A 24,926-nucleotide genomic window follows, 5' to 3' on the forward strand; every position below is an offset into this window, starting at 1 on the left:
ATACAAGTGGAAGCATGTGCACTTCCAGGGCAGTGGGCAGGGTAGGGTAGGGTAGGGTAGGGTAGGGTAGGGAGGAAGATGGATGGATGGATGGATGGATGGATGGATGGATGGATGGATGGACGGACAGACAATAGATAGATAGATAGATAGATAGATAGATAGATAGATAGATAGATAGATAGATAGATATTCTGATTCCATGCTATTGCTTGCAAGGAAGAGAGTGGCTTCTTTGATTTCCATTTTTCTTCCTCCTCCTCCTCCTCCTCCTCCTCCTCCTCCCACATCCCCTGCCTCAATCTAACACTTTGCAGAGAGTTGGCTGCTCTAAGGTCATGAATAAAGTATTCTAAAGAAAACTGCTCTGACTATTCTAAGAAAGACCATCAGCCCCTTCCAGCCAAGAAACCAACTGCCAACTTGGCCAGTTCTTGTAACTCTGCCAGAGATTGACCTTTTGACTTGAACCTATAACTCCATTGCCTCAACCACTAATTAAAAACATTGCCTTCATTTTTATTAACTGGTATCATTTTAAAGATGAGAATACGGCTTTAGTTGTACATATTGAGTTCTTTTCTGTTACCTTGGAAGCCCTGCGGGAGTGCTAATAATTAAAAAACAAAGTCTCCTTCCTGGCGTAACCAAATTATATTTTGTTGTTTTCCTTTTCTGGAGAGAGAAAAAAATGGGACTGCCAAAGATCCTTGGCATTTCCAGCTGGGTAATGCTAGCAATTGCTAGAAGGGCATGAAGAAAAAAATTCAACCGGATAATCTTTCATTGGTTGTGAAAAGAGGCTTTCTTTTAGCCCAAGATCAGTGTGAGTCAGTGTCACTTTGCAGAACTGATAAGGGTAGCTTTGTAGCATTTTTTTTCTCTCTTCCCCATCCTAACTTTTTCTATTCAGGGATTTTAAGCCACCAGCTGAGTATCTGACATAGATTCAGCTTTCTCAACTGGATGGGTACTAAGTGTTAGCACAAACAGGTGATTGTTTTATCTGTACGTTTGCTGAAATAGTCCTGACTCTTGCGAAGTTTTACTCCTTCCTCCTTAGAATTCAATGGGGAAATGCCTCAAAAGGCATTTGTTAAAATGCCACAAAAATACTCTGCTACTGTGGTTCATATCTTTCCAGCCTGAAAGCCTGCTTTCAAATGGAAGATGTTTTGGTTTTCGTATTATTTGGAATAAGGAAAAGTGCCAGTGCTTAGAAATATTGTAAATGAATTCCTAGGATATTGTACCTATCATAGAAATAAACTGAAGCCTACATTCCTTTGGTAATGAGACAAAATATAAGTTCAGTTTATATGTTTATAACTGCATTGGTGGCGTGCTTGGAAATTAATATACTAGGAAAAAAATAAGTTTTTGAAAGTCTCTATTAAATAGTAATTTCCATCTCATGAAGAGCCTGTGCTAAATGGCAAGGATGGAAAGGAGAATGTTGGTTCATTGGCATTCGTTCTATTTTTTTTAATGGTGTCAACAGAAATAGATTATCCTTCTCCCAAAGGTATCTTTTAGCTCCGTCAACAAGGACTGCTTTTTATTGACCTTTTATGGTCTGTACAGGCAGTTCCATTCATCCAGCCAGCCAGTTAGGTGATTGCTCTAACATGAACAGCATACAGCATATTTTTCCATTTGACACTCTGCCCAATAACATTCATAAAAATCTGTATGGAGGGAAAGGTTAATATAAACCAACCCTAAAACAAGACCTCATTGTAATTTTAAATGCCTGTGGTTTTGATGTGTTATAACTGCCTTTATAACTTCTGGTTAGAGATTAGTAGGAGAGGTTGTCAACAGATCATTAAGGTTCCCGAACTGTATACTCAAATTATCTCAAAATAGAAGGCTAGCATTTTTCAGTAGTCTAGAAAGCATGGTAAGCAAATAATGTTCTTTGTGTCCCTGTATCCTCATCCTGTGAGTTTTTTTAATTTGGTCACCTTCAGACAGTCTTTGAACCACTGTAACCACTGCAAGAAAAGAGTTTTCTCTGTTTCCTTTCCTTTTCCTCAATCTAACATTGCTTCTTTTTTGCCTGTTAGTTGTCGCCATGCTGCCATAGCCACCTACTTTGGAGACGATGTTCCCCAATGTAACAGAAGCTGCGATTACTGTAAGAATCCAGCAGCAGTGAAGAAGCAAGTAGAAGCATTACAGCATAGCACCAAAAGTTGGAGTAGAACCTATATTGGACCTTCTGCTTCATCTTGGAATGCCTATGACCCTGAGCTGTATGGAGGAGGAAAGCGAGGCTGTGGTGGCTTTGAAAGGTAGGTCTGCATTAACTAATTTGGAAGAGGCTTTTTTTTTTTTTTTGGCCAAATAAGAACTGCTCTTCTCGCGGGTGCCCCCCCCCACCTTTTTGGTAATTTTGATGGTTCTCCTGACTAAGGAGGACAAAAGTGGAGAATTTTTTCTGCATAAGTGAACTGAAGTGATGATCTCAAAAACCACAGCTTCTTCATGAATCTGTCACTTCAATAGATTGCACAATTACTCTTTGTAGCTCAGTTTGGAAGTCAAAGGATCAATACTAAGGAGGATAAGAAGTATATATGGTTTAAAATTGTTATAGAAATGTTTTACATGTTTAAATGTAGTTATGCCATTCTCTTAATGCAAATGTAAAACTGGACCTCAGAATGTATTGAGTTGTGTAAACCTGTTGCAAGTAAAAGCTGCTGTTCTCCCTTGTGGGGCTGCACAGTTTTTCTGCCTTATTTCTATTTCCTTGCTTAAGGGAAGGCTTCAGGCTTAAAAACAAAATAGGGAGATGGAACATGTCCTTGTCCATCTGGTAGAATAATACTCTCAGGCACATGCTTCCCAAATTGACTTTTAAGCTAGGGTTAGAGTTAGAGTTAGGGTTAGGATTAACCCTCAAAAATGTTCAGAAAAAGTATGACAGTTTTCTTAGAACAATCTGCCAACTGTTGTTGATAAAAAGATGGTTTCATAATTTCTGTTGGAAAATTAAGCATAAATTCGGCATCACTTTCTTCCTGTGAATGAGAGTAAGATTCAAGTGTTTATCTTAACAGCTTATTCTAATATTTGGTTTTAATTTTTGCAGCACACTAGATGAAAGTTAAGGGCACTTTCTTACATTACATAGTTATATGAAATCGTTTACGTTGTATTTGTGCTGGGGCAGGCAGTATGTGATCTTCTAGATGTTATTGTGATAGAGGCCCCATCAACCTTCATCAGCTATCATGCAAGCTAAGTTAGTGAACTTCTGAGTGGGCTTGAAATTTGAACACATTGCCCATCATGGTTCCATAGTTTATTCATCAAATGCAGTTAGTAACTTTAAGTTACATGAACAAAAGACATGTTATTCTGTAGTAAAACTACAATCTTGTTTATACAAGGGTCCACAATCCTGATGCTTAATCCTAATGCCTAGAATATTGGCCTTTGATGCTAATTTAAGATTTGATATAGTTATATATGACTTTCCTGTTCAATTTCCAACTCTTTCTGAGTTATTATTCAGATATGATGAAGATACCAGGAGTGTGGGTGAAGTTAATGAGGACAGCCAGAAAAAGGAATGGAACAATTTCTATAACAAACAGATGAAGTTGCGCAGGGTAAGTGGAAGAGCTTTCTATAGAAGATAGAGACTCACCTATATAGGTAATCCTTGAGTTGCAAATGTAATGGAGCCTACCAATTACATTCGTAACCCGAGGATTCGTAGAAGTGAATCATGTAACTTGAACGTCATTATACCCTGCTTTTGCCCATGCATTCACTAATGAAATGCGTGGGTCATTAAGTGCATGAGGTATTTCAGGGAGAAGAAGGCCACGGGAAGCTTATTGCTTTCTTCAACCCATTGAGATATCTCATGCTTCCCCACCCTCCACCCTGCCTGACTGGGTTATTTACCTTACGTATATCTCGATGATCAATGGAGCTATCTCCTCTCCAGTCTCTCTGCCTCATTTTCGTATTTTGAGCAAAGGCTTGCCGAGGCCTAAGGGATGAGAGATTGTGTTCCTATAGGCCTGTGATGGCAAATCTTTGCGTTCCCGTGTGCTGGCCTGCATGCTGGAAGTGGCACACTAAGCCATCCTGCAAGGTATCCTTGGCCCCGCTGGCCTTCACGCATGCGGGAGCAGCGATACCCGGAAGAGCGGCGGTCTATCGCGCATGCGCGAGCCAGCACCCAAACGCCCAGATACCGGCCTGGAAGCACACCCAACAAACAGCTGGCCCTCGTGCATGCGCACAATGTCAATCCGGAAGGTCGGGTGCCGGCCTGCGCATGTGTGTCGGAATGCTGCTCTTCCGGGTTCTGCCAACCCTGCGCGTGCGACGGCCGGCTGACCAGCGCACGTGTGATCACAGGAACCCGGAAGAGGAGTCAGCGAGGTTGCGCATTCGTCGCGGGATGGTTTCGCGTGCCACTTCTGGCACATGTGCCATAGGTTCGCCAACACTGCTATAGGTTCAGGTCATTTTTGCAAAAAGCTTTTGCCGATGAGAACAGAGCCTGTGAGGGGCTCGCGTCCCTCCAGGCCTCCATTCTTGTCAGCAAAGGACTTCAGGAAAAGGCTTTTGCTGATAAGAACAGAGGCCCAGAGGGGGACACACACCCCTCTTGGCCTCCGTTCTCAATGGCAAAGGCTTTTTGCAAAGACGGCAAAAGGCTTTGCAAATGGAGGGAAGGCTTAGGTACTTCAGGCCTTCCCTCCATTTGCAAAACCGTTTACTGTAGATCTTGTCCAGGCCTCCATTTTCAGAGAACAGAGGCCTAATGTACTAGGAGAACATGCAAGATCAGTAGTATGAAATCTTGCGTTACTGATATCACGTGATCTTGTGGTACTTTAGGCCACCATTCTCTGTAAATACACCAAAGGCCTAAAGCACCGAAGTAGGCCAAGAAACAGAAGGCTCGCTAGATCTTTGTAAGGTGAGTATCCACAGGCCTAGTGTCTGTGGAGACCCGGCTTATGTGGGGGTGGGGGTGGCGAATAGCCAAGCCAAATGTTGCAGAGGCTCTGCATAAGTGTGAACAACTGCTGTGGTGATGCAACATTTGTAATTTCGGAACTGTGTCATAAGTACTTGGGAGGGGGTCATGTTGTAACTTCGAATAGTCGCTAAGTGAACTGTCATAACTCGAGGATTACCTGTACATTAAACATTTGGATGGAGTATGCCATGAAATCCTGATATGTTTCCTAAGAAGTAAGTCACACTGAGTTAAACTGAACTTACTCCCAAGAAAAAACAGGTAGTCCTGGACTTAAGACCACAATTGAGCCCAAAATTTATGTCGTTAAGTCAGAATTTGTTAAGTAAGCTTTGGCCCTTTTTACGACATTTCTTGCCATAATTGTGGAGTGAATTACTGCAGTTGATAAGTTAGTGATTGTTAAGGGAATCTGGCTTCCTCATTGACTTGCTTATCATAAGGTTGCAAAAGTGATCCCATGTCCCTGGGATGTTGCTACAGTCATAAGAATAAACCAGTTGCCAAGCATCTGAATTTTGATCACATGATTATGGGGATGTTGCAAAGGTTGTAACTGAAAAACTGTCATAAGTCACTTTTTTCAGTGCCATTGTAACTTTGTACGGTCACTAAATGGACTGTTGTAAGTCGAGGACTACCTATAAGACTTCAGAACTGAGCTAAAATATTAAGACTAAACCTTGTAAAAATACTAATAGGAAGAAAGTCATTCAGTTGCTTTAAAAACTGGATATAATTCTGGCTTTTCCCTGTTGATAAGAGAATCATATTTTGGAGGCACCTTTAGTGCTTCATCACAGATATATGCATCTTTTGGGTGATTCGAGGCTGCATAGTGTGTTGGTGAAGATGCATCCAAAATAGGTAGAACCATGTAGTGTACTTGAGCAAAAGTGGGATTTTGTCTTTATTTTGTTTTGTTTTTAAATTGGAATTGTTGAGAATTGTTTCAGGGCTTTTATAGTAAAAACAACAGGCATCAAAGACAGAAGTTTTTATTTAAAAATCAGACAAAGTAGGAAAGATTTTAGACAATATTACATACAACCACAGATATTTTGTGACTGAACATTTCACAAGAATTTGCCCACTTTGAAAATACTTCATTTATTTTTATTTAATTTATTTACTTTTTTCTTTTTTTTTTTTATTCAAAAAGTTTTTATTAGTCAAAAAAAAGGTTTATACAAATACATATCAGGTATGGTAAATTTTCATTTTTCTTATCTAAAATAAGAATTTTACTCAAATTTTTTAACACATACAACAGCCATATGGCAAGCAGGTAACACGAAGTAGCTAAGTTTACAAATTTTAAATACGTAATAAAGAAGGGTCAAGAATAAACAGAATATCGTACTAAAGAGAATAAGGAAAACCAACACAATCCCAAATATCTTTATCACTTCCTAGTTTTGGATCTCAGAACTCTGGGTTCAGCCTGACCCAACTCCAGGGCCGCAACAGCGGCAGCCGCTTCCGCCCCATGATCTATAACCTCCCCTTCTTCAATTCCTGGGTCATCTGATTCCAGGAGGGCTTTGTGTTCCTCCACATAGGCCGTAGCCTCCCCAATTGTACTGATTTTTTTCGTAATGCCCTCCCGGAAAATCATCAATCCCTCTGGCATCAGCCATCTGAAGCCCACTCCCTTCTGGTACAATTTGCTTGACAAAAAATAATATTTCTTTCTTTTTTCACGTACCTGTCTGGGAATCTGCCTCAGAATGGCTATCTCCCTGCCCCTGTAAATCAGTGCCCCACTCCTATGTTTTCTAAGAATTTACTTACTTTTTTATTTACTTTTTTCTAATGTACTGTATTTATAGATTAAAGATAAGTTAAATCAATTAATTTTAATTTACTTTTTGTAAATATTTTTGTAAATATATAATTAAGAGCCTATTAGGGGAGCCACCATTCTTGGATTGCTACCCCTTGAACTACATTTCATGAATTTCCTATTTTAAAATAGTGGGAAACCTTGCCACTGAATTTGGACAGCATAGTGAGAATTGTTTAATTTTATTTATTCATTTATACCCTGCCTTTCTTATTTTTATAAATAACTCAAAGCAGTGAACATACATAATACTCCTTCCTCCTCCTATTTTCCTCATAACAACAAACCTGTGAGGTGGGTTGAGCTGAGAAAGTAACTGGCTCAAAGCCACTCAGCTGGTTTTCGTGCCTAATGGGGGACTAGAACTCAGTCTTCTGATTTTCTAGCCTAGTACCTTAACCCATAGGCCAAATACTGATCTCAACTCAAGGATAAGAAGAATAGCGTTTCTTCACACGTGAGACTGCAATTTTAAATTATTTCTCCTTCTAAGCACTTTCTTGAGTGTTTTCTATATTACTAGAATATTATCTAGTAATATTCATCAAAAATTTATTTCTATGCGTCAGAAAATGTAGGATGAAGATACTGTATATGATAAATTTGACAGATCTCTACTTTAACCAGCTAAAGATAAATTACCGTAATTGCCACATACATTGGGGGACTATTGTTATTAACCCTAATCCTGTTAATTAACCTAAGTAACCAAATTTGGTTTAAAATATTTTTTAAACTATTTAAATACATTGATTTTTTTTGTTCAAATTTCAGCTTCTTAGTTAAGTTTTAGCATGCAACATTTTAAAAAACATTTCCTATGATCATTTGAAATATGTTGTTTCTGTTTAATCTCTTTAATTTCCATCTTTTTTATATCTTTAGGGGAGAGAACCTGAAAATGATAACTTTGTTCTTCCGGGTAAATATTATTTCAGATATAAGTTTTGGATAAAGTTTGTATGGGTGTTTTTGAGGAGTTGACAGTAATTACAGCCTGTAAGACAGAGGGATTCAATTACAGCAGCAATGGATGCTATATTGGAAGGGCCTCTGGTGGCTCAGACTGGTAAGACAGTCTGTTATTAACAGCAGCTGCTTGCAATTACTGCAGGTTCAAGTCCCACCAGGCCCAAGGTTGACTCAGCCTTCCATCCTTTATAAGGTAGGTAAAATGAGGACCCAGATTGTTGGGGGCAATAAGTTGACTTTGTATATAATATACAAATGGATGAAGACTATTGCTTGACATAATGTAAGCCGCCCTGAGTCTTCGGAGAAGGGCGGGATACAAATGCAAATAAAAAAAAAAAAAAGATCTGAAGGATCAGGTGGGGTTAGTGTTTCCAGGAGCAAATCTGTCTATGGGGATGCATAATCAATTAATCAATGCTTTAGCCTGCATAAACCCTAGTATGAGGGCTAGTTTGATAGAATTAGAAACAAATAACCTGAAACTAGATAGTAGTTTACAGTAATGAAGGTAGGAACTGTTCATCCTGCTCAAAAAAGATGCTTCCAGCCTCTTTTATCACACAGATAGAAAAAAAAAGGTGCAAAAATTTGAACTTTGATTTCATTATAAACGGAGCTTGCATTTTATTCGTAGTAGTTGCTGAAATTCTTCCTAGTTTTTCCATTTATTGTAGGCCTGCAACATTTATAGATTTAATATCTACCACCAGAAGATTGTTTAATGGATATTAGCATGCTGTTTGCTCTTTGTATGTGACATCATTGACTCCAGGATTCCGTATTGGACTGAACTACAAATAGTATAATTGCCTATGAAGAGTTCTTTCCTAAAACATTTGGATTTAAGCCCAGCACTGGCAAAAATAGCTAAATCAGACTTTCACTAGAACTTTGCCTTGTTCAGTGCCAAATACCATTCTGGAAATTTGTGATAAATACAGATGTTTAATTACCAATGGTGCTTGGGCATCATGTAAATGTGTTTTAGAGCTACCTTATGAGTAAGATGAAGTGCAAGACAACATAATTGATTCTGTAACTTAGGTGGCACTTAATGACATGGAAAAAAAATAATTGGCTTCAGCTTTTGGCTTTTATGCTACCTATTGAAAATTTCAGAGATAACCAAAAATATGTAAGCAAAATGAAGCATAATAAATAGTGGGTAAATGTCAATAAAATGGTACACTTTCATTATGATCTACCCTAAAAATGAAATAACTGGCAGATTTCCAGATCGCTAATAAAATGGATCCTCATCACATGCATCAACCAACATGATGTAAGCAAGAAACACCCAGAGCCATAGAGAATCACATGAATTCCTCCAGTGTAAGGATAGTATATGCTGGGAAAGGAAGTTTAAAAAACCTAGACATGGGTTGGTGAATTAACAAAACACACATACAGAAAGAGTTCTGTTCTGTAGTCTGGTACAGTTATACTTCCCATCTGTGAAAAGTTTGGCAACATATTAGAACTTAGCTATTGTTAACTTAGCTTGTGTATTTGCTCCTTTTGGTAGATAGCGATTGTCCCTTGAAGGATGCAGCCAGTAGGAAAATTGCTAGAATTACAGTAAAGGTAAGTGGATTTTTTTTCAAGACAGGTTATTTTAATACAGACTACTTATTATTCATTGCCAACTGGTTAAATTGTGATATTCAGATTGAAGACTTAACTGAAGAAAAGTATAGCACAGATATGTTTCCTAGGTAAAGTCAAGATCAATCAAAATTTAGGCGGAGCCACTCCTTCAGGGCAACTCTTTCACCTTTCTTTCACTGCTTCTTCCACATCCAGACCTAAAGAACCATAGTAACTTTTAGCCCCAGCTTTCATATGTAGTTTAGTTCATTCTGAATTTCTTGTCTACAATGTGATGTAACATTCACATACAGGTATTGAAATGTCTTCACTGTTATTTTTTATTAGTACCTGTGCTTCATTTGAACTTTATGAATGCTCTAGAAACCATTCTGTAATCCCCACAAAAAAATGTCCAGGGAGTGCTTTAAATGTATTTTCAAAGTTCCATTAATAAATTTGTATTTCTTTTTCTGATTTTTTTTAAAAAAACTTTTCTTAGCTGTTTAGACGATGGAATAGACTTCTCCAGTCCTTATCATACCAACTCTGTGAAACCTTTTTATTTATGCCCTAAAACATGTTTAAAAAAACCAGCTAGTGATGATACTGCAATTTGTCATAAGTAGCCTGATTTTGATGAATACACCAAACGATTATTGTATTGGGCTCTTTCTTATTTCATTTTAGGCCTGGGTTAATCCTTTTAAAGAAAAAGCCTAAGCAAAAAAGTAGATCTGGGTTGTAATGCTGTAACCCCAACTCCTGGAACAATTTTTAGGGCAGCAGGAAGGATATTATCCTGGAAATTATCCTGCTGCACATACATCAAGTTACGCATTTGACAAGGAACAGACATCCATGTGTCGTCTTTTTATTTTAGGCTCGAGAACACTGCCTTAGGATGCTAGAAGAAGCTTTGGTCACCAACCGGCAAGCAGCACCAGTTACAGATAGGTAGATCTAATCCAATTTGGTGGAAGAGTCCCAGAGCTCCCTTTGGATCCTTTTCCTCCCTGCCCCACTCAGACAAATTAAGGGCAAAGATACAGACCAAATATAAGAGCTCTATACTACATAGAAGAACTACTACGTATAAGAGCTTTGGCTCTTCCCTATAGTTTCATCCAGCCTTTCGTTCATGGCCTGTGCAAGGGACACATGCAGGTTAAATTTTTGGATTAGATGGAATTAAATCTAACTGATATTTAAATATGATCCATTGGCAAAATGTTTTGATTTATATTTTTCACACTAAAAGATGCACTTCCGCCCCCCCCCTTCAAAACTGGGTGGAAATGTCTGTGCATCTTATAAAGCGAATATTGCAGGGGGGAGGGGGGTTGGTTTGCCACCGCCTGTCACCACTGCCACTACTTGCCACCACTGGGGAACGCTGGAGCCTTCACTCCCAAGCAGCTAATTGGCAGTTGGATCGGCCTCCCAGAATACCGCTGATCAGCTGTTCTAGGGGGCAAGGATTGCTGCCGCTGATCTCTGTCGATCGCCAGTGGTGGTGAGTGGCAACAGCGAACAGTCTCAGTAGGCAGCACCAATCGGCAGCAGCGATTGGCAGCAGCAGCAGCGATCCCGGCCACCTAGAACAGCTGATCGGCGGTATTCTGGGAGGCCGATCCAACCGCCAATCAGCTGTTCGGCAGCGAAGGCTCCAGCATTCCCCATCAGTAACAACAGCTCAGCTCAGTTGACTGGGGGTGGGTGTAACGGAGCAGAGCCCTGAGAAGCCACTTTCTGGGGCTGCGATAACGTGCTGAAGCTGTTTGCTGCAAGGATGCTAGCCGGATGGATGCTGGGAGGCAGAGGCAGCAATGCATTGCTTTCCCCTTTTTTTCCTCCTATAAAGCTAACGTGTGTCTTATAGTCTGGTACATCTTATAGTGAGAAAAATATGGTAACTTCTGTGGGGATTTTAGATGGGGTTTTTTTTTTGGTTCTATTTCTATCGCTATTTTTGTTCTAAAGTTGCCCTGGGATTTGTTTTTTCTTCTTGAAAGACAGTCTATAAATGAGTAAACTTGCATACCACTGCCATATTTTGAACCATGGAAAAATTTAAGAGTATTTGCACAAATCACACAAAATGTCATCATGCTTCAAGTTAAAGCTCTAAATATGCACATTCATAGGGGTGACTATATTAGTTCTCCAGCAAATGCCAGTGTTGGAATCAAAGTATGCAGTTATGTGGTCATTCTTGTATTACTGGGTAAACTTTTGTCTTACACGAATGTAATTATCTGGATAACCCAAGTATATTTGCATCTTTTCTTCTGTGATCTAAATACTGCAATTCCCTTTGTTTCCACCAGAGGATAGCAATGTACTATAAAAATACACCATACTGCAAAAAGAAACAAGCAGATTAAAAGTACTTGTGCAATAAACTAGAAATATTGAAAGGAAAAGTATAACTTTGGGTTACTGTTTTTTGTCTCCTTATTTGGGGAAGAATAGTTAATTATTATTCTATTCTATTGGCATCCTTCAGTCTCAAAAGACTATGGTATAGTGCTCTGGAAACAGCATCTAGTGTGGCTAAAAAGGCCAATTCGAGAGTGGCAATCCCTTCCACACTGAGGGCAGATATATTCTGTCCCCTGCCCAGCCCCCCAGATTTCGCTGGTTCCGGGACTGCCTCTTTGCCTCAGCCTGCTGAACAAATGTCTCTTCGAATTGGAGAAGGCCATGCTGCGTTTTTAGTCAGTAGTCAATTGCCACCAGTATTTTTGCACTCAGGCAATAATTTGGAACTGCCAACTGTTGCAATGTGGATTCTACAATGACATCTAAGAAAACATGGAGCATTTCCTTTGTATTTGTACATATAAACCATGGGTCTGTTTTAGTCCAGGTCTTTTAGCAAGTGCTGTAGAGATGGAATATGACTCTTTCCGGACCAGTAAGATGGCAAACCTATACAAGGCATCAGTTCTAAAGAAGGTAATAAACAGTTGTGGAACTTAATGTTGTGGGCCAGTGTTCTCTCTGATAGTTGGCTTTCTTGAAATATGTAGTCATAAAGAAAAAAGGTGGTGTATTTATTCTTGACTTACTGGAAAATGCTATTGTCATTCCTATCAGTATGTAGATCTACAGAATACAGATTCAGTAATAATCAGATTTGTTTTAGATCAATTATTGCATCACAATTTAATATCTTCTCAAAAATGTATGCTTTGAAATAATCTGCAATGTCTGTGTCAGCAGTACAGCTGTCCCTCATTCATTTCCGAACAGCCCTTCTTTAAAACTATATGGTTGCAGCCACATAATAAAACTTCACAAAGGATTAAAGAGGAAAAAATCTACCTCTATAAATGTTGGCAGAGCCTTCTAATCGAGTGACTTGGGATATCTAGAAAAATGCATTGCTCCAGCAGCTGAAGATGTTGCTCACTTTTGCATTCTTTGGAAGCCATTCTCTAACCCTGAAATGGAGACTTGCATGACTGTCCCTGTGGGTAGCTTTATAAGAATCTGATGTGTAAATAAGTGTCAGTTTCAGTGGCAAAATCTTCCTTTCAGAGAGGTAGAGCAGAAACACAATTGACCAAAAATTAGTAACAATTGTGCACTCAACTTCTAGTGCTCCTCTGTAATTTCCAGAATCTCGCCTCATTTCGGATAAGTATAAATAAGTGGCTTGAAAGACAGGCACCTAAAGGTTTGCTGCCTTCTTAAAATTACCCCACTCTCAGAGGGTGATGCTGTCCCAATTGTAGATTGCCCTTTCTTGCACTGATTCTTTGGCACTACAGGGGAATCTTTTAAGTACAACTTGAACTTAAATTTATCCCATTATTCACTGATCACTATTGTTTTTAAGATTTTTTTTCTTTTTGTTAATTTCTCACATTCCTATATTTAAGCTTTGGACAGGATATGCCTTTAAAAGTGGGGTGCATCTACTTTGAATGAATCATAGTAAAGTAAGAACTTTATTTTTTGACAAAATGGGGGGAGGGGAGTCCAATCCATGTTATCTGTGCTCAAGACGTTTGAATGAGAGCTCAGACAAGGGAGGAATAGTTGAAGGTTAATCCAGTTTAGATTGTTAAGAACCTGATCAGGAATGATGGTAATGCTACATTAATTGTATATGAAAAACCTAATTCCTCAACATTTCCTTTCATGGATTTCCTGCTTGTTGCAACTACAGAGAATCCTTGCTTAACAGCCACTCATTCAGCAACCATTTGAATTTATAACAGCACTGAACAAGTGATAGTTACGACTGATGCTTGTTCTCAGGTCAGCCGCAGTATCCTACAATAACAGGATCACCATATGCCATTCTTTCCTAGCTTCCTACAAGCAAAGTCAATGGGAAAGCCAGCAAGAGGTCACACGTAATGACCACGTGAAGTCCTTGCTTAACACCCGCAGTGATTTGCTTAATAATGGCAACCAAAAATGTTAAACGTTCTGTCACAAAGCGTTGCAGCGAATGACATTGCATTTTATGACTGTCAGTTAGCAGTGGAAATTCCAATGCTGATTACTATTTATTCTAAATGAGGACTAGAATAGTGAAACAAACATGGTACAGTACCAGAGACAGAGAATCCTCTGAATAGCCCTCTTTACTCTGTCCCTTTTTTTCAATAAAGGTCACAGAAATTAACAAAGCTTCCAAAAATGGGGAGTTGTATGCCATCCCGGATTTGGGAATCAACGACTACCCCAAGATGAAAGGTGAACCATCTGCTACACATGATGATGTCTTCTGTCAAGCATCCAAAGTGAATACTGTAGGTGCTATGAACCTTTTGTTTATAATTCATTATTGGGTAAATGGTTTTGCAACAGATTTTGCCTGATGCATAATTTTCTTGAGCTTTCAGAAATCTCTGTTGTATTTGCCATATAGTCCCAAAGGTGCTTTTTCAAGAAGCAGCTGGACTTTCTGGTTTTTGTTTGAAGACTTATCGTTTCTCATCCTAGAAAATTCTTCAGCTCTTTTGAAGTTCTTAGATGAGAAGCAACACATCTTCAAAGAAAAACAAAAAAGTCCAATTGCCTCTTGAAAGAACACCTTTGAGACAACCAGGACCTGGATGACTGAGAATCTCTGTAGACATTTGCCATATAGGAAAAATATCTATCCATATACTACTACAATTCTCTTTCTTGTAACCTTGAACCAAATGGTACACCATAGGACAAAACATTTTGAAACAAGATACCTCAAATGGGTTAATTTTTAGAATGCATCCAAAATCTGGGATCCATGATTTCCATAGAACTGAAATTTGGCAAATTTTATACATTTTATGACATAAAAATTAACATCAAACAGTGTATGACGTAATACAAAATGTCATAAAACATTTCCAGGGCCTGTTTCCTGTTTGACTGTGCTCGACACTTCAACATGGGCTATTTTCAATATCTCTGAATGTATCCCAACTTTTCCAGTGAAGGCAGTACATTAATTCTGTTGTTGAAGGCATTGAGAAATCTAATAAGGAAATAACTCCGCAAGGATGACACAAGGGTGTCACATATTGTCCAGTATATTACTATTAAAATTCTCCTGTTTTGTCTATATGTAACTTTAACTGACCAAAATTGTGCAACATATGGAACCATTTTTGAATCAAAGTACCCCAAATGGGATAACTTACAGAATACTTCCAAAATCCATGATTCCCCTGAAATTGAAATTTGGTACATTTTCTAAAACATTTCATAACCTAATACAAAATACAAAGCATTTCCTGCGGTTCTGATATTTCACTGGGCTTTACAGTTTAATGTGGGCTATTTTCAAGGCAGATTCATCTCTGAATATTTCCCTGAATTTAAAAAAATGTTTCCTGTGAAGGCAGTATATTTGAAGCTCTGCATACATTAGAAATAAAAAAAAATCTCAAATGATATTGCTTTTGATTTCAAATTTTCATAGGCAAATTCAAATGTTTTAGAAATGTAACTATTTTTCATCTTTTTCCCCAAGTTCAAACCCAAGAGAATCGGGATTGGATTTCAAAGGATGTCTGGCATGTTCCAGTCTGCTACAGAGGTTCTATCTGCTAAGGAAGGAGATGACATTAATGTTGTAAAAGAGGAAATTGGCTCAAACTGGAAGGAAGACAGCAGCTGTGGTCCCAAGCCTTTGGATATCGGTGACATTTTTGAGGATAAGGAGGAAACAAACAACAAAATATGCAAAAACGGTGTTGAATCCCCTGAAAAAAAAGGACAGCATGACACTGCTGAGGCTGTCACCTTGGCGGTTAGTCATGAAAAGAGAAAACCTACTAAGAAGCAGTTGCTGTTGGCAGAAGCAGCTAAGAAAGAATCTCAGAACATCTCCAAATTCTTCTCCATCCCCAAAGCAGGATGTAAAGCCAAAGCTTCAGAAATCGATTTGGCAGAAGAGAAAATCAACTGTCTCAATGAACTGCCTCAGTTTTCCTCCCGAAGAGCATGTGAAGAGAAAGCTGAACTTCAGGAAACCGATATTGTCTTTAAAGAAGAACTAACAAGTTCATCTGCCGCAAAAGAGCAGGAATCCAAGAATATAGAAGATATGCCTTTGAGCAGTCAAAAATTAGGGAAAGAGTACTCGTACTCTGGATCAAGTTTTGAAAAGCTAAAGTGAGATATGTTTTTCTTTGCCTCTCAGTTATTACTTTTTCTGAAGTTAGGATAGATAGTGGGCAATTGAATAGAAGCAATGGTTCAACTATAGTTTCTCCAGTCAAATTTAAGATTGTTGTATATCAGATTGGATGAAGCAATTGAATTTAAGCATGTTGCTCATCCTGAGAGTTGACACAGGTTGTATGAGTATAACTGAAGGTGAAAAAGCTAAACCTTAGCCTAGTATTTGGACTGAAATTGAGCAGAAGGATAGCTCAGTATCTACATTTGGAGATCTGAGTGTAGGCTAATTTCAGGCATTTCCTCTGTCTCCACAAAAATGTTAATATTATTCTTACAAGATGTATTTGTTATACTTTTTTTCTTGAAGGGCTGAATCTTTGGTTGAAGAAGATATAATCAATGATTGCGAAAACCTTAACGGAAAAAGACCAGGATCAGCTGAGGTGAGTTATATTTTATTAAAATTGTCTGTCTGTCCATCCATCCATACACACACAAACACACACACAGAGGGGGGGCATATGGCGGGATGGGTGCCATGCCCCTGTCAGAGTGTAAATCTGCGGGGGAAGATGAGCTGGAACAAGAGCCGACAGAGAATGAGAGGGTGGCTCGGTTGGCCTTAGAGGAAACTGGGGAAGGGCAGAGTCAGTCCGGACAAGGCTTTTCAGGATTAGAAAAGCTTGCAGACAGGGAGGAGCAGGAGAGACAGAGCTCAGGCGAAGAGCAAGAACCACCCCCTCTGATCCTAGACTACGCAGAGAAGAGAAAAGGCGAGAACAACGCAGACTGAGCTGGCTATGAGGAAGGAGAGTGCCCCGTCCCCCTTCACAAGACACACCTGGGGACTGAGATGTAAAGAGGTGCTGGTGGGAGGGGCATTTGTCGGGAACAAGCCTTGTGTGTGCACTTGCAGATGCCTGGAGATTACTGTTTGGCTAAAAACTGGCTTATTGGACTGCTGGCCCTGGTTACTGTTTGGCTAACCTGGCTTACTGGACTACTCCAGCCAGAGGCTGCTGAAGGTGCATGTAAGAGCTTTGCTCCAGGACTTGTAGTAAACACGGGGACGTTTGGGGGCAAAGTTGGATCAATAAAGGGGAGTTAGACCTGTTCTCTGCCTGTGTTGCTTCCGTGCCATGCCCTGGGTCATCACAGATGGGCCTGAGATTTGATGACAGGAATATAGGAATGAAGGAATAGGAAGTAGCAAGTGAGATGATTTCTGTTTGACCTGAACTAATTTCCAAATGACATTTGCAACAAGGCCAACTAAGATTCAGGTGGCCATTTAATAAACTGATAAATACATGATGCTTCATCCAAGAGAAGTCAGTTTCTTTTTTATAGAATTTGTCTCTAGTGCTAACCACCAAATGACAGTGACATTAATTAAGTCTTGCTGACTTAACTTATTAAATTAATTGGCCATGCATCCGAAGTGCATGACTATGAGTGGGGACAGAGAGAAGAGAGATTGCACATATGTATACAGAAAATAAAACACAACAGCCAGAAAAGTAATAAAAATAGCCATCGACACAAACAAGATCTTGAGTGGGTTGCTTCTAGAGTTTAATGCTAACAATATATTGGTTTCATAGCATTGCATTTTAGTGATGCACGAATCAGTGTTAACATCGCACTTGGGAACTGACATGCTTTTGGTTATTTTTGACTGTTCCTTTTTTTTAATGAGTAATTAGTGTTCATTTATTTTTCTCAAACCTAAGACTAACTTCTTTTGATCATGTAAATAATAGAAAGTGGGCAGTGGCTAATATGACAGACCTTGCCTTAGAAGATATGTAGACAAAAAAATCTTCGTTAGTCTTGTTGCTTTTGTTTGGCTCAAATTAAAGCAAAGGATCAAACAGAGTAGAGGAAGAGATATGATTAGCATTGAAGATTTTGTGCTAGTTAATTTGTGTTCCTGGATATCTGTTTGATCCTTTGCTTCAGTCTATTAATGAGGATAGAACCAGAACAGTCATGATAATTTCCTTTGATGAGTGTATATCTTTGAGATGCTGATGCATCTTCACTTAGAAATGTAGATAACAAAGGAATATTCTGCTACAGTGTTTTGCTGGGCGTGCCAAATTTCTATCTCCAGAAATGTTCATTATCTCAGAGAGGTTTCCATTTTACCTTTGGTTTGTAAAAGTTATTTTAAAAGATATTACTGAGTTATTCCCAAAAGAAACTAGAAATAAAAAAAGATGTTACACTTTTTCGATAATGACCTTCCTGATTAACTATATAATGAACCTTCGCATATCAGTAAGTAAAAATATAAGATATTTTTAAAAGAAACTGGTTTTGTGAACCTGCTTCCAGGCAATGAATTTTATATTGCTGCTGCTTGTATCTATCAGTGTTACTGGTTTGTTTGTTTTTCCCTGTTTGGTTTGGCTGATTGATTAAGCAAAGCAAATCTTGTCATAATTGTATAGAATTAGTGAAATACCCATTGTGATTATTGCCATTTTTATTTTTTGTTGTTTTTAACATATACTTTGAGTAACATTAAAATATGTTCTGCTTCACATTAGTGTCTTAAATAATTAAAACTAAGCTAAAATGCTGTTAAAATTAAAGTGTTCTGACATTTCTTAGAGTGTTTTTTAAAATGATAAGGAAACCCTTTCCAGATGATTAACATGCTTTTGGTTCATTTAAGATTGGCTTCATTGAGAGTGTAGTTATTTTAAAGGATTTCTGTTTCTGCCTTTCCAGGACCTGGAGAGCCCTGCTGAAAAGAGGCTACGGATAATGAACAAGTCCTCCATTTTGTCACAGTCAGAGGGGAAAGCTGGTAGGCTGGCAAAAAAGAAAGTCACTTTTGACCCAAATTTATCACAGGATGATAAAGAAGGGACCACGGGAGCTATCCGGCCACCTTCAAAAACATTGTCGCTTAAGGAAACAGCAGATATTGTTGTAAAATATTTGACTCCTTTCTACAAAAGTGGGAAATTTGCATCTAAGGTGGGTTATGAACTATTTAATTCCCCCCTCCATCTCTGTTTGACTTACATTTCCCTATCAGTTAAAGCTTCCATGGTGATATAAAAGTTAGATATGAAATTAAATGCTGTTGCAGAAGATATCTAAGGAAATGCATGGGAAATAAGTTCCACAGTCATGTCATCTTAGTCCTTCTTACGGTGGGGATGGGACGGTGCTGGACAGAGCTAAACTTGGGGGTTTTTTGCCAGTGAAATAAGCAAAGTACTTTCAAACAACAATTGCGTGTATTTAACTTGCTTTATTTATGAGTAGTCCTCCATTTATAATTTTTCTGTCTTTCCCCATTTCTTCCATCAATTTCTAATAAAATCCATGATTGTGCATTTAATCAGAATGGTAACATCAGTAGAGCTATTTTGCTTTCTTACCAGGACAAAAATGTTGAATTCTAAACTTGCTGCTCTACCACAAGGATAAAGAGCTGCAATATGCCCAGTAAAGGTCTCTATGAGTTGAAGTTGGGCCAGATTACTTCAGCAAAATCTATTGGATAGGGAACAATCTATTTATTGCTTGCCTATTCATTTAAAATGTGCAAAATGCTGATGTATCCAGTGATACCTCACTTAACACGTAAAGATAAAGGTTCCCCTCGCACATATGTGCTAGTCATTTCCGACTCTGGGGGGGGGGGTGCTCATTGTTTCAAAGCCGAGGAGCCAGCGCTGTCCGAAGACATCTCCGTGGTCATGTGACCAGCATGACTAAATGCCAAAGGTGCACAGAACCTTCCCACCAAAGGTGGTCCCTATTTTTCTACTTGCATTTTTACGTGCTTTCGAACTGCTAGGTTGGCAGAAGCTGGGACAAGTAACGGGAGCTCATTCCGTTACGTGGCACTAGGGATTCGAACCACTGAACTGCCGACCTTTCGATCGACAAGCTCAGAGTCTTAGCCACTGAGCCACCACGTCCCTTTTGATGTACCCAGTGATACCTCCCTTAGCACATACCAGACTCTATCTAGCATGGATCAAAGCAAAGCACCAACATCAAGCATCTGTTTTATTGCCAGTAATGCTTCTGGGGTCTAGTATAATTCTTAGAAAATAAAAAATGGCAGGTGACTTAACCCTGTGCTTTGTAGATATGCCTACCTAACTCTTCAGGAAAAAAAGGCAAAGATAAATCAAGTAGTAGAAAACACTGTGAAAGTTTTGAGTGGGTTGGCAGGGAGCAACTTCCCAATGTGTCTTCTGGCTACCTCATTAAAGGGAGTCATTGTGTAAGAGAATCTCAAAATTAAAAAATCCAAATCCTTTGTAGATCCTTGGATCCAAAACTATTATACTTGTGTATTGATAATTATAATATAAGCACGTAATACAGGCCTGGGCATTTTATGGCCCCTGGGCCACATTCGACTTTTGGCTGTCCTTGTCCAGCCCACATGAGGTCAGTTGGAACTTAGAAATCGAATGTAAATAAGGGTGCCGCAGGAGGGCAGGAGACAAAGCCAAGTCAGGTCCAGCTCTGTGCAGTCACAGTGCACTCCTTCAGTCAGTTGGCAGCTGCAGGGGGGGTGGGAGGGGTGAGGAGAGATAGCATTTTTCTCCTCCTGTATAGCACTCGCCCTTTAAATGAAGCAATCTTGAGGCGTTGAGGTGATGGAGTTTGAGGACATCAAATCAATTCTGCTCTTCACTACAGTCCCAGTTTCTCATGTGGGCCCTTGAGAAAATTAATTGCCCATCCCTGATCTAGCAGAACTTGGATTTGATTTTAGTTTCACAGCCTTGACTGCTTTGTAATGTCTAATTGCTTGCAGATGCACCTTCTATTTGAATCACAGATAGCATGTTCCCTATTGTACGATAAGCAGAGCACCTAATTACTAGTCTGCCCAACTGGGCATCAATTACTTTGTCTTGCATAGAAGCACAAGCCTTAGATGTTAATGAGGGAATTGCATCCCACTACGCTTATTCTGCTTTCTTATCTCATACCTGGTAGGATTTGTTCAAGGGATTTGCCCGACACCTCTCTCATTTGTTGGCTGCAGACAAAAGTAGTTTCCGCAAAACTGGTGAGTTGCCAAATGGGGTGAAGGAATGTCTTGTGCTTTGTCCCTCTTATTTTGCAAAATTGTTGACCTGTAGAGATCTCTAATTTTCAACTCTTTTTTGGTATGGGGAGAATAGGGTATAGTTAAGCTTGGTTAGTATTTATGATATGATGGAAATGTTTGAAAATCTGTTGTTGATAAAGTATAGGTATTGGAGATGACTTTCAGTAATTGGAGATTGTTTTCTGTACATTTTTCTTGCACACCATTAACTGACTCTTGTTCATTCGTTTGTTCATTTGTTCATTCATTCATTCATTAGCCCCTCACATCATGGACATAAATCATTTCAACTTCTACTCTCAGAATGACACTATAGGGCATTGCACACCAGAACAACTAGATACAAGGACAGTTTTCCCCGATGCCATCACTCTGCTAAACAACTAATTCCTACAACACTGTCAAACTATTTAGTAAGGCTGTATTACTGTTATTCTTCTCATCTTTCCTATTACCTACTGTATTTCCTTTTCTACTTATGACTTGCTTGCATCTTTATGATTTATATTGTACTATTTAGTGTTCTAGTATGATTTATGTTGTTTGCTTATTTAGTATCCTATGACTATCAGTTTGGATCTTATGATTTATGATGAATGTATTTTTATGTTTATGATCATGCTTACTTATTGCTTTTTTGTACACTGAGAGTTTATGCACTGAAGACAAATTCCTTGTGTGTCCAATCACACTTGGTCAATAAAGAATTCTATTCTTAAAGTTATTCTCACCACATTCTTTGTCCTACCATGATCTGTTAACCGTATTTTGCAAATACCGTTTGAGCCAATAGGCACAATTTGCATTTGGTAATTAATGAGATGTGTGATAAATAAACTGTGATTGAAAATGTCATTATCTCAGGTGCCACTCTTTCTGTTTACAGTGAAAGAAGAAGCGCAGAGGCTGATCAAGACATTTTTCAAAAGCCGGGACAAGTGTGAAAGCGAAACAGACTGGCAGGAGCTCTTCTCTTTGGAAACGTGACTCATGAAAGGCCCTGCTTCACTTTGCTCGTTGTGACAGAGGACTGTCCCTCCAAGTTTCGCTGTAGCTACGCTTTGTAACAATGCAATGGGGAAGCGGAGGGAGAGGGCATTTGGGGAGATAGAAGCGCCAGGGTTAAGGATTTATCTGCACAATAGATTTTCTCTGTCTGGAAAAAAAAAAGGTCATGTCGTCAGGTTTTGAAGGCAGCCCTTTCCTCCACCTAGCAAGTATGAGTGAACTCAGTTTTATTATTTGGCTAGGCATATGATTGTGACTGGAAAGTCTCCAGTCTTTTAATACAGATTTTACTGGCAGCTATCTTAAATAGAAAAAATGCATTTGCCTCAGTCAGGATTTCTTTGCTCTGAGAGTAAGGTGTTAGAGAGTGCTTTGGGGAAGACCAGTTAATTTATAATTGGAAGGAAACCCGGAAGGGTTATTTTGGCCAAAGCTCTTTAGATTTCTGTTCTTTTATGGTGTTGATATGTTTCTTTTATTCCAAAAGTGTTCCCTTGCACCAGAATAATTTTAAAAAATAAATTAAAGCTCATAAAGTGTAACAAAATGTGCTGAGTTGACTGAGCAGCGTATTGACAGAATTTTCCCTGAGTTGGTAATATAATAACAAATTAAATGCAGCAAATTAAGGGCATAGCAACCAGAACTAATTAAACACATGCAGTGCTTTGTTTTTTTAAGTGCTGTTTAGAGAGGGACTTCCAATGTGGGCAACAGGAACTATTTTGATGCTTATGTTTTCCTACATTATTTTCATTCCCAATTACTGCTTCAGTAACCCTGAAGCTCTCCTATGAAGTTCTAAATGCGCAATTAAGGAATTCTGTCCTCCTCCTGCATCATCTGTCAGTATTTACTATGTGTACTTCGGGGACACCCTGCCAGCTGCCCTGATTGGTGTTGGTGTAAGTTTCCCTCATCTCCCACCAGTATGACCAGAGTCTTTGTTGGCTGGGAACGATGGAAGTTATGCCTTTAGACTAGGTTTGGGAAGAGAGTTCTGAAATGTTATTTTTAAGGAGAGAATTAATATTGTGTCTTGCTTCTGTTCCTAGCTGGCATGTCTTTCTTTATCCAAGAGGGACTATTACAAACCTATTACGGTTAAAAATGTCTAGTTAGGAGCAGATTTTTCTTTTCATAAAACCTCAGGAATAAAGCTCAATACCTCCCTTCCCAAAGATTCTGTTCTTCCAGATTAATTGAATGGAAATGCCTGATATATTTAAGGAAAATTGCCATTGCAGTATCAGTGCACATTGCTCTAAAATTATGTAGTAGTAATATTTTAGATTGCATTTTTATTTTTTGCATATGGAGTAAATTCTAGACATTCATTATTCACAAACATTTTCAATAGTTTTTTGCAAGGCAGTTCCACAGATTATTTGTATGGTGAGAAGCTGTAACATTTGGGGGGACCCTTGAATTTCCCACACTATAAACATGGGTTTATTGTATTAAAAATGCTTTTAGGTAAATAATCTAAAATTAGCACTTTAAAATATGAAAAATGTGAGAAATTTATCAACTACTGTAGTAGTCTCCAATTCCCACCTTGAAGTTGAGTTGCTTCAAATAGTTTTGTTTTCAGGTAAGAAAATTTTTTTTACAGCTCACATTCCCTATCATAAGTAGAGAAATAAATGTGCATTTGAAAGAGATGAGCTAATTCTTTTCATATGTCACATACTTAAAAGCCATACTACTGTACTGTACTGTGCCTCCAATGTGGACCTAACTAGTAACTCAGTATTATGGCAAAATGACCCTACAGAGCTTATAAGGAAAATGCTGTTTTATTGATATTTAAGAGAAACTGAATATATTTGGGGATTCTTGGCTAAAATAGTAGTTTTTATCATTATGAGTTTTTGACCTGTGCCTTAGATCTGTCCTAGAGAAGCCACTGATCTTTCTGATGTTGAGAGCTGACATAAAGGCAGAATTGTGGAAGAGATCTTCAAATTAGCTTTTGCTGGAGAAACAGGCTTTGTAACTTTAAAGGTACATGGCAAGCTGCTAATAAAGTTAATGTTAAAGATGTTACTCTAGTAGCTTTTATTTATTCAGAACAAAACTTTGTGTGTCTGGTAAAGTTAATCAGTGACTACTTAGCATAATCTGTGAATTAAGAGAATTTCCAAATGGGAACCACTCTGCATTCCATGTAAAGCACACAATCAGCTGAGCTGATCTATTTGTGACTGCAGTGTATATTAAATGACACAAACAAATTTTCGCATTTGCAAACCTGAAGACCTATCAAATATGCAGGTGGGAAGAATGATTTGATCATTTGTTTATATCAAATTTTTACATAGACTAAAAGGTTAATCAAGAGGGAAACAAAAGAAACAAAGAACAGAAAGAAAAAAGTACAAGAAATGAAAAAGAAATACAAAATCAGTCTATTATGAATCTTTTCTCATTCATTATCCTCAAGTTTCAATAAAAAGAATTCTAGTTTCTTTGCAATGTTAGTCTTTAAATCCTTTGTATCAGGTGTGAATTTGTATCAAAAAATTCTTAGCTTTTTCACAAGTCCACCATGATAAAATGTTCCCCCATATGTTTTGAATTTCCAGCACTGGTTTTATACATTTTTTATACATTTTTTAAAAATTTGTCTAGTATCATATACCAGCAATACTTCATTTTTTTTAAAAAAATGCTCTTAAATTATGCAATGTAATAAATTACCCACAGTCTCTCCCAAGTGTTCATCTCAATTATATCCAAAGCTAATAGCCCATTTT

The 24,926-nt window shown here is 38.5% G+C and overlaps 1 protein-coding gene across 8 annotated transcripts in view; it reads left to right on the top strand.

Moving 5' to 3' along the window:
• The window catches only part of RECQL5 (RecQ like helicase 5), a 62,310-nt gene extending 37,665 nt beyond the window's left edge, over positions 1–24,645 (top strand). For 4 of the 8 annotated variants that reach the window (XM_058166105.1, XM_058166104.1, XM_058166106.1 and 1 more), the window contains 12 exons: positions 2,070–2,297; positions 3,527–3,623; positions 7,749–7,785; positions 9,364–9,422; positions 10,309–10,382; positions 12,293–12,386; positions 14,057–14,197; positions 15,406–16,049; positions 16,426–16,501; positions 18,798–19,049; positions 21,045–21,117; positions 21,419–21,995. In XM_058166105.1, the coding sequence (XP_058022088.1) occupies positions 2,070–2,297; positions 3,527–3,623; positions 7,749–7,785; positions 9,364–9,422; positions 10,309–10,382; positions 12,293–12,386; positions 14,057–14,197; positions 15,406–16,049; positions 16,426–16,501; positions 18,798–19,049; positions 21,045–21,117; positions 21,419–21,546 (1,903 nt within the window). In that variant the 3' untranslated portion in view covers positions 21,547–21,995. Of the gene's footprint in view, positions 1–2,069; positions 2,298–3,526; positions 3,624–7,748; positions 7,786–9,363; positions 9,423–10,308; positions 10,383–12,292; positions 12,387–14,056; positions 14,198–15,405; positions 16,050–16,425; positions 16,502–18,797; positions 19,050–21,044; positions 21,118–21,418; positions 21,996–22,045 lie in introns of those variants that run through there. The other 4 variants (XM_058166103.1, XM_058166107.1, XM_058166108.1 and 1 more) reach the window with 4 other exon arrangements.
• Positions 24,646–24,926: the final 281 nt, after the last annotated feature.

Source organism: Ahaetulla prasina, chromosome 2 (genome assembly GCF_028640845.1).
Source record: "Ahaetulla prasina isolate Xishuangbanna chromosome 2, ASM2864084v1, whole genome shotgun sequence".
NCBI classification, from domain to species: Eukaryota; Metazoa; Chordata; class Lepidosauria; order Squamata; family Colubridae; genus Ahaetulla; species Ahaetulla prasina.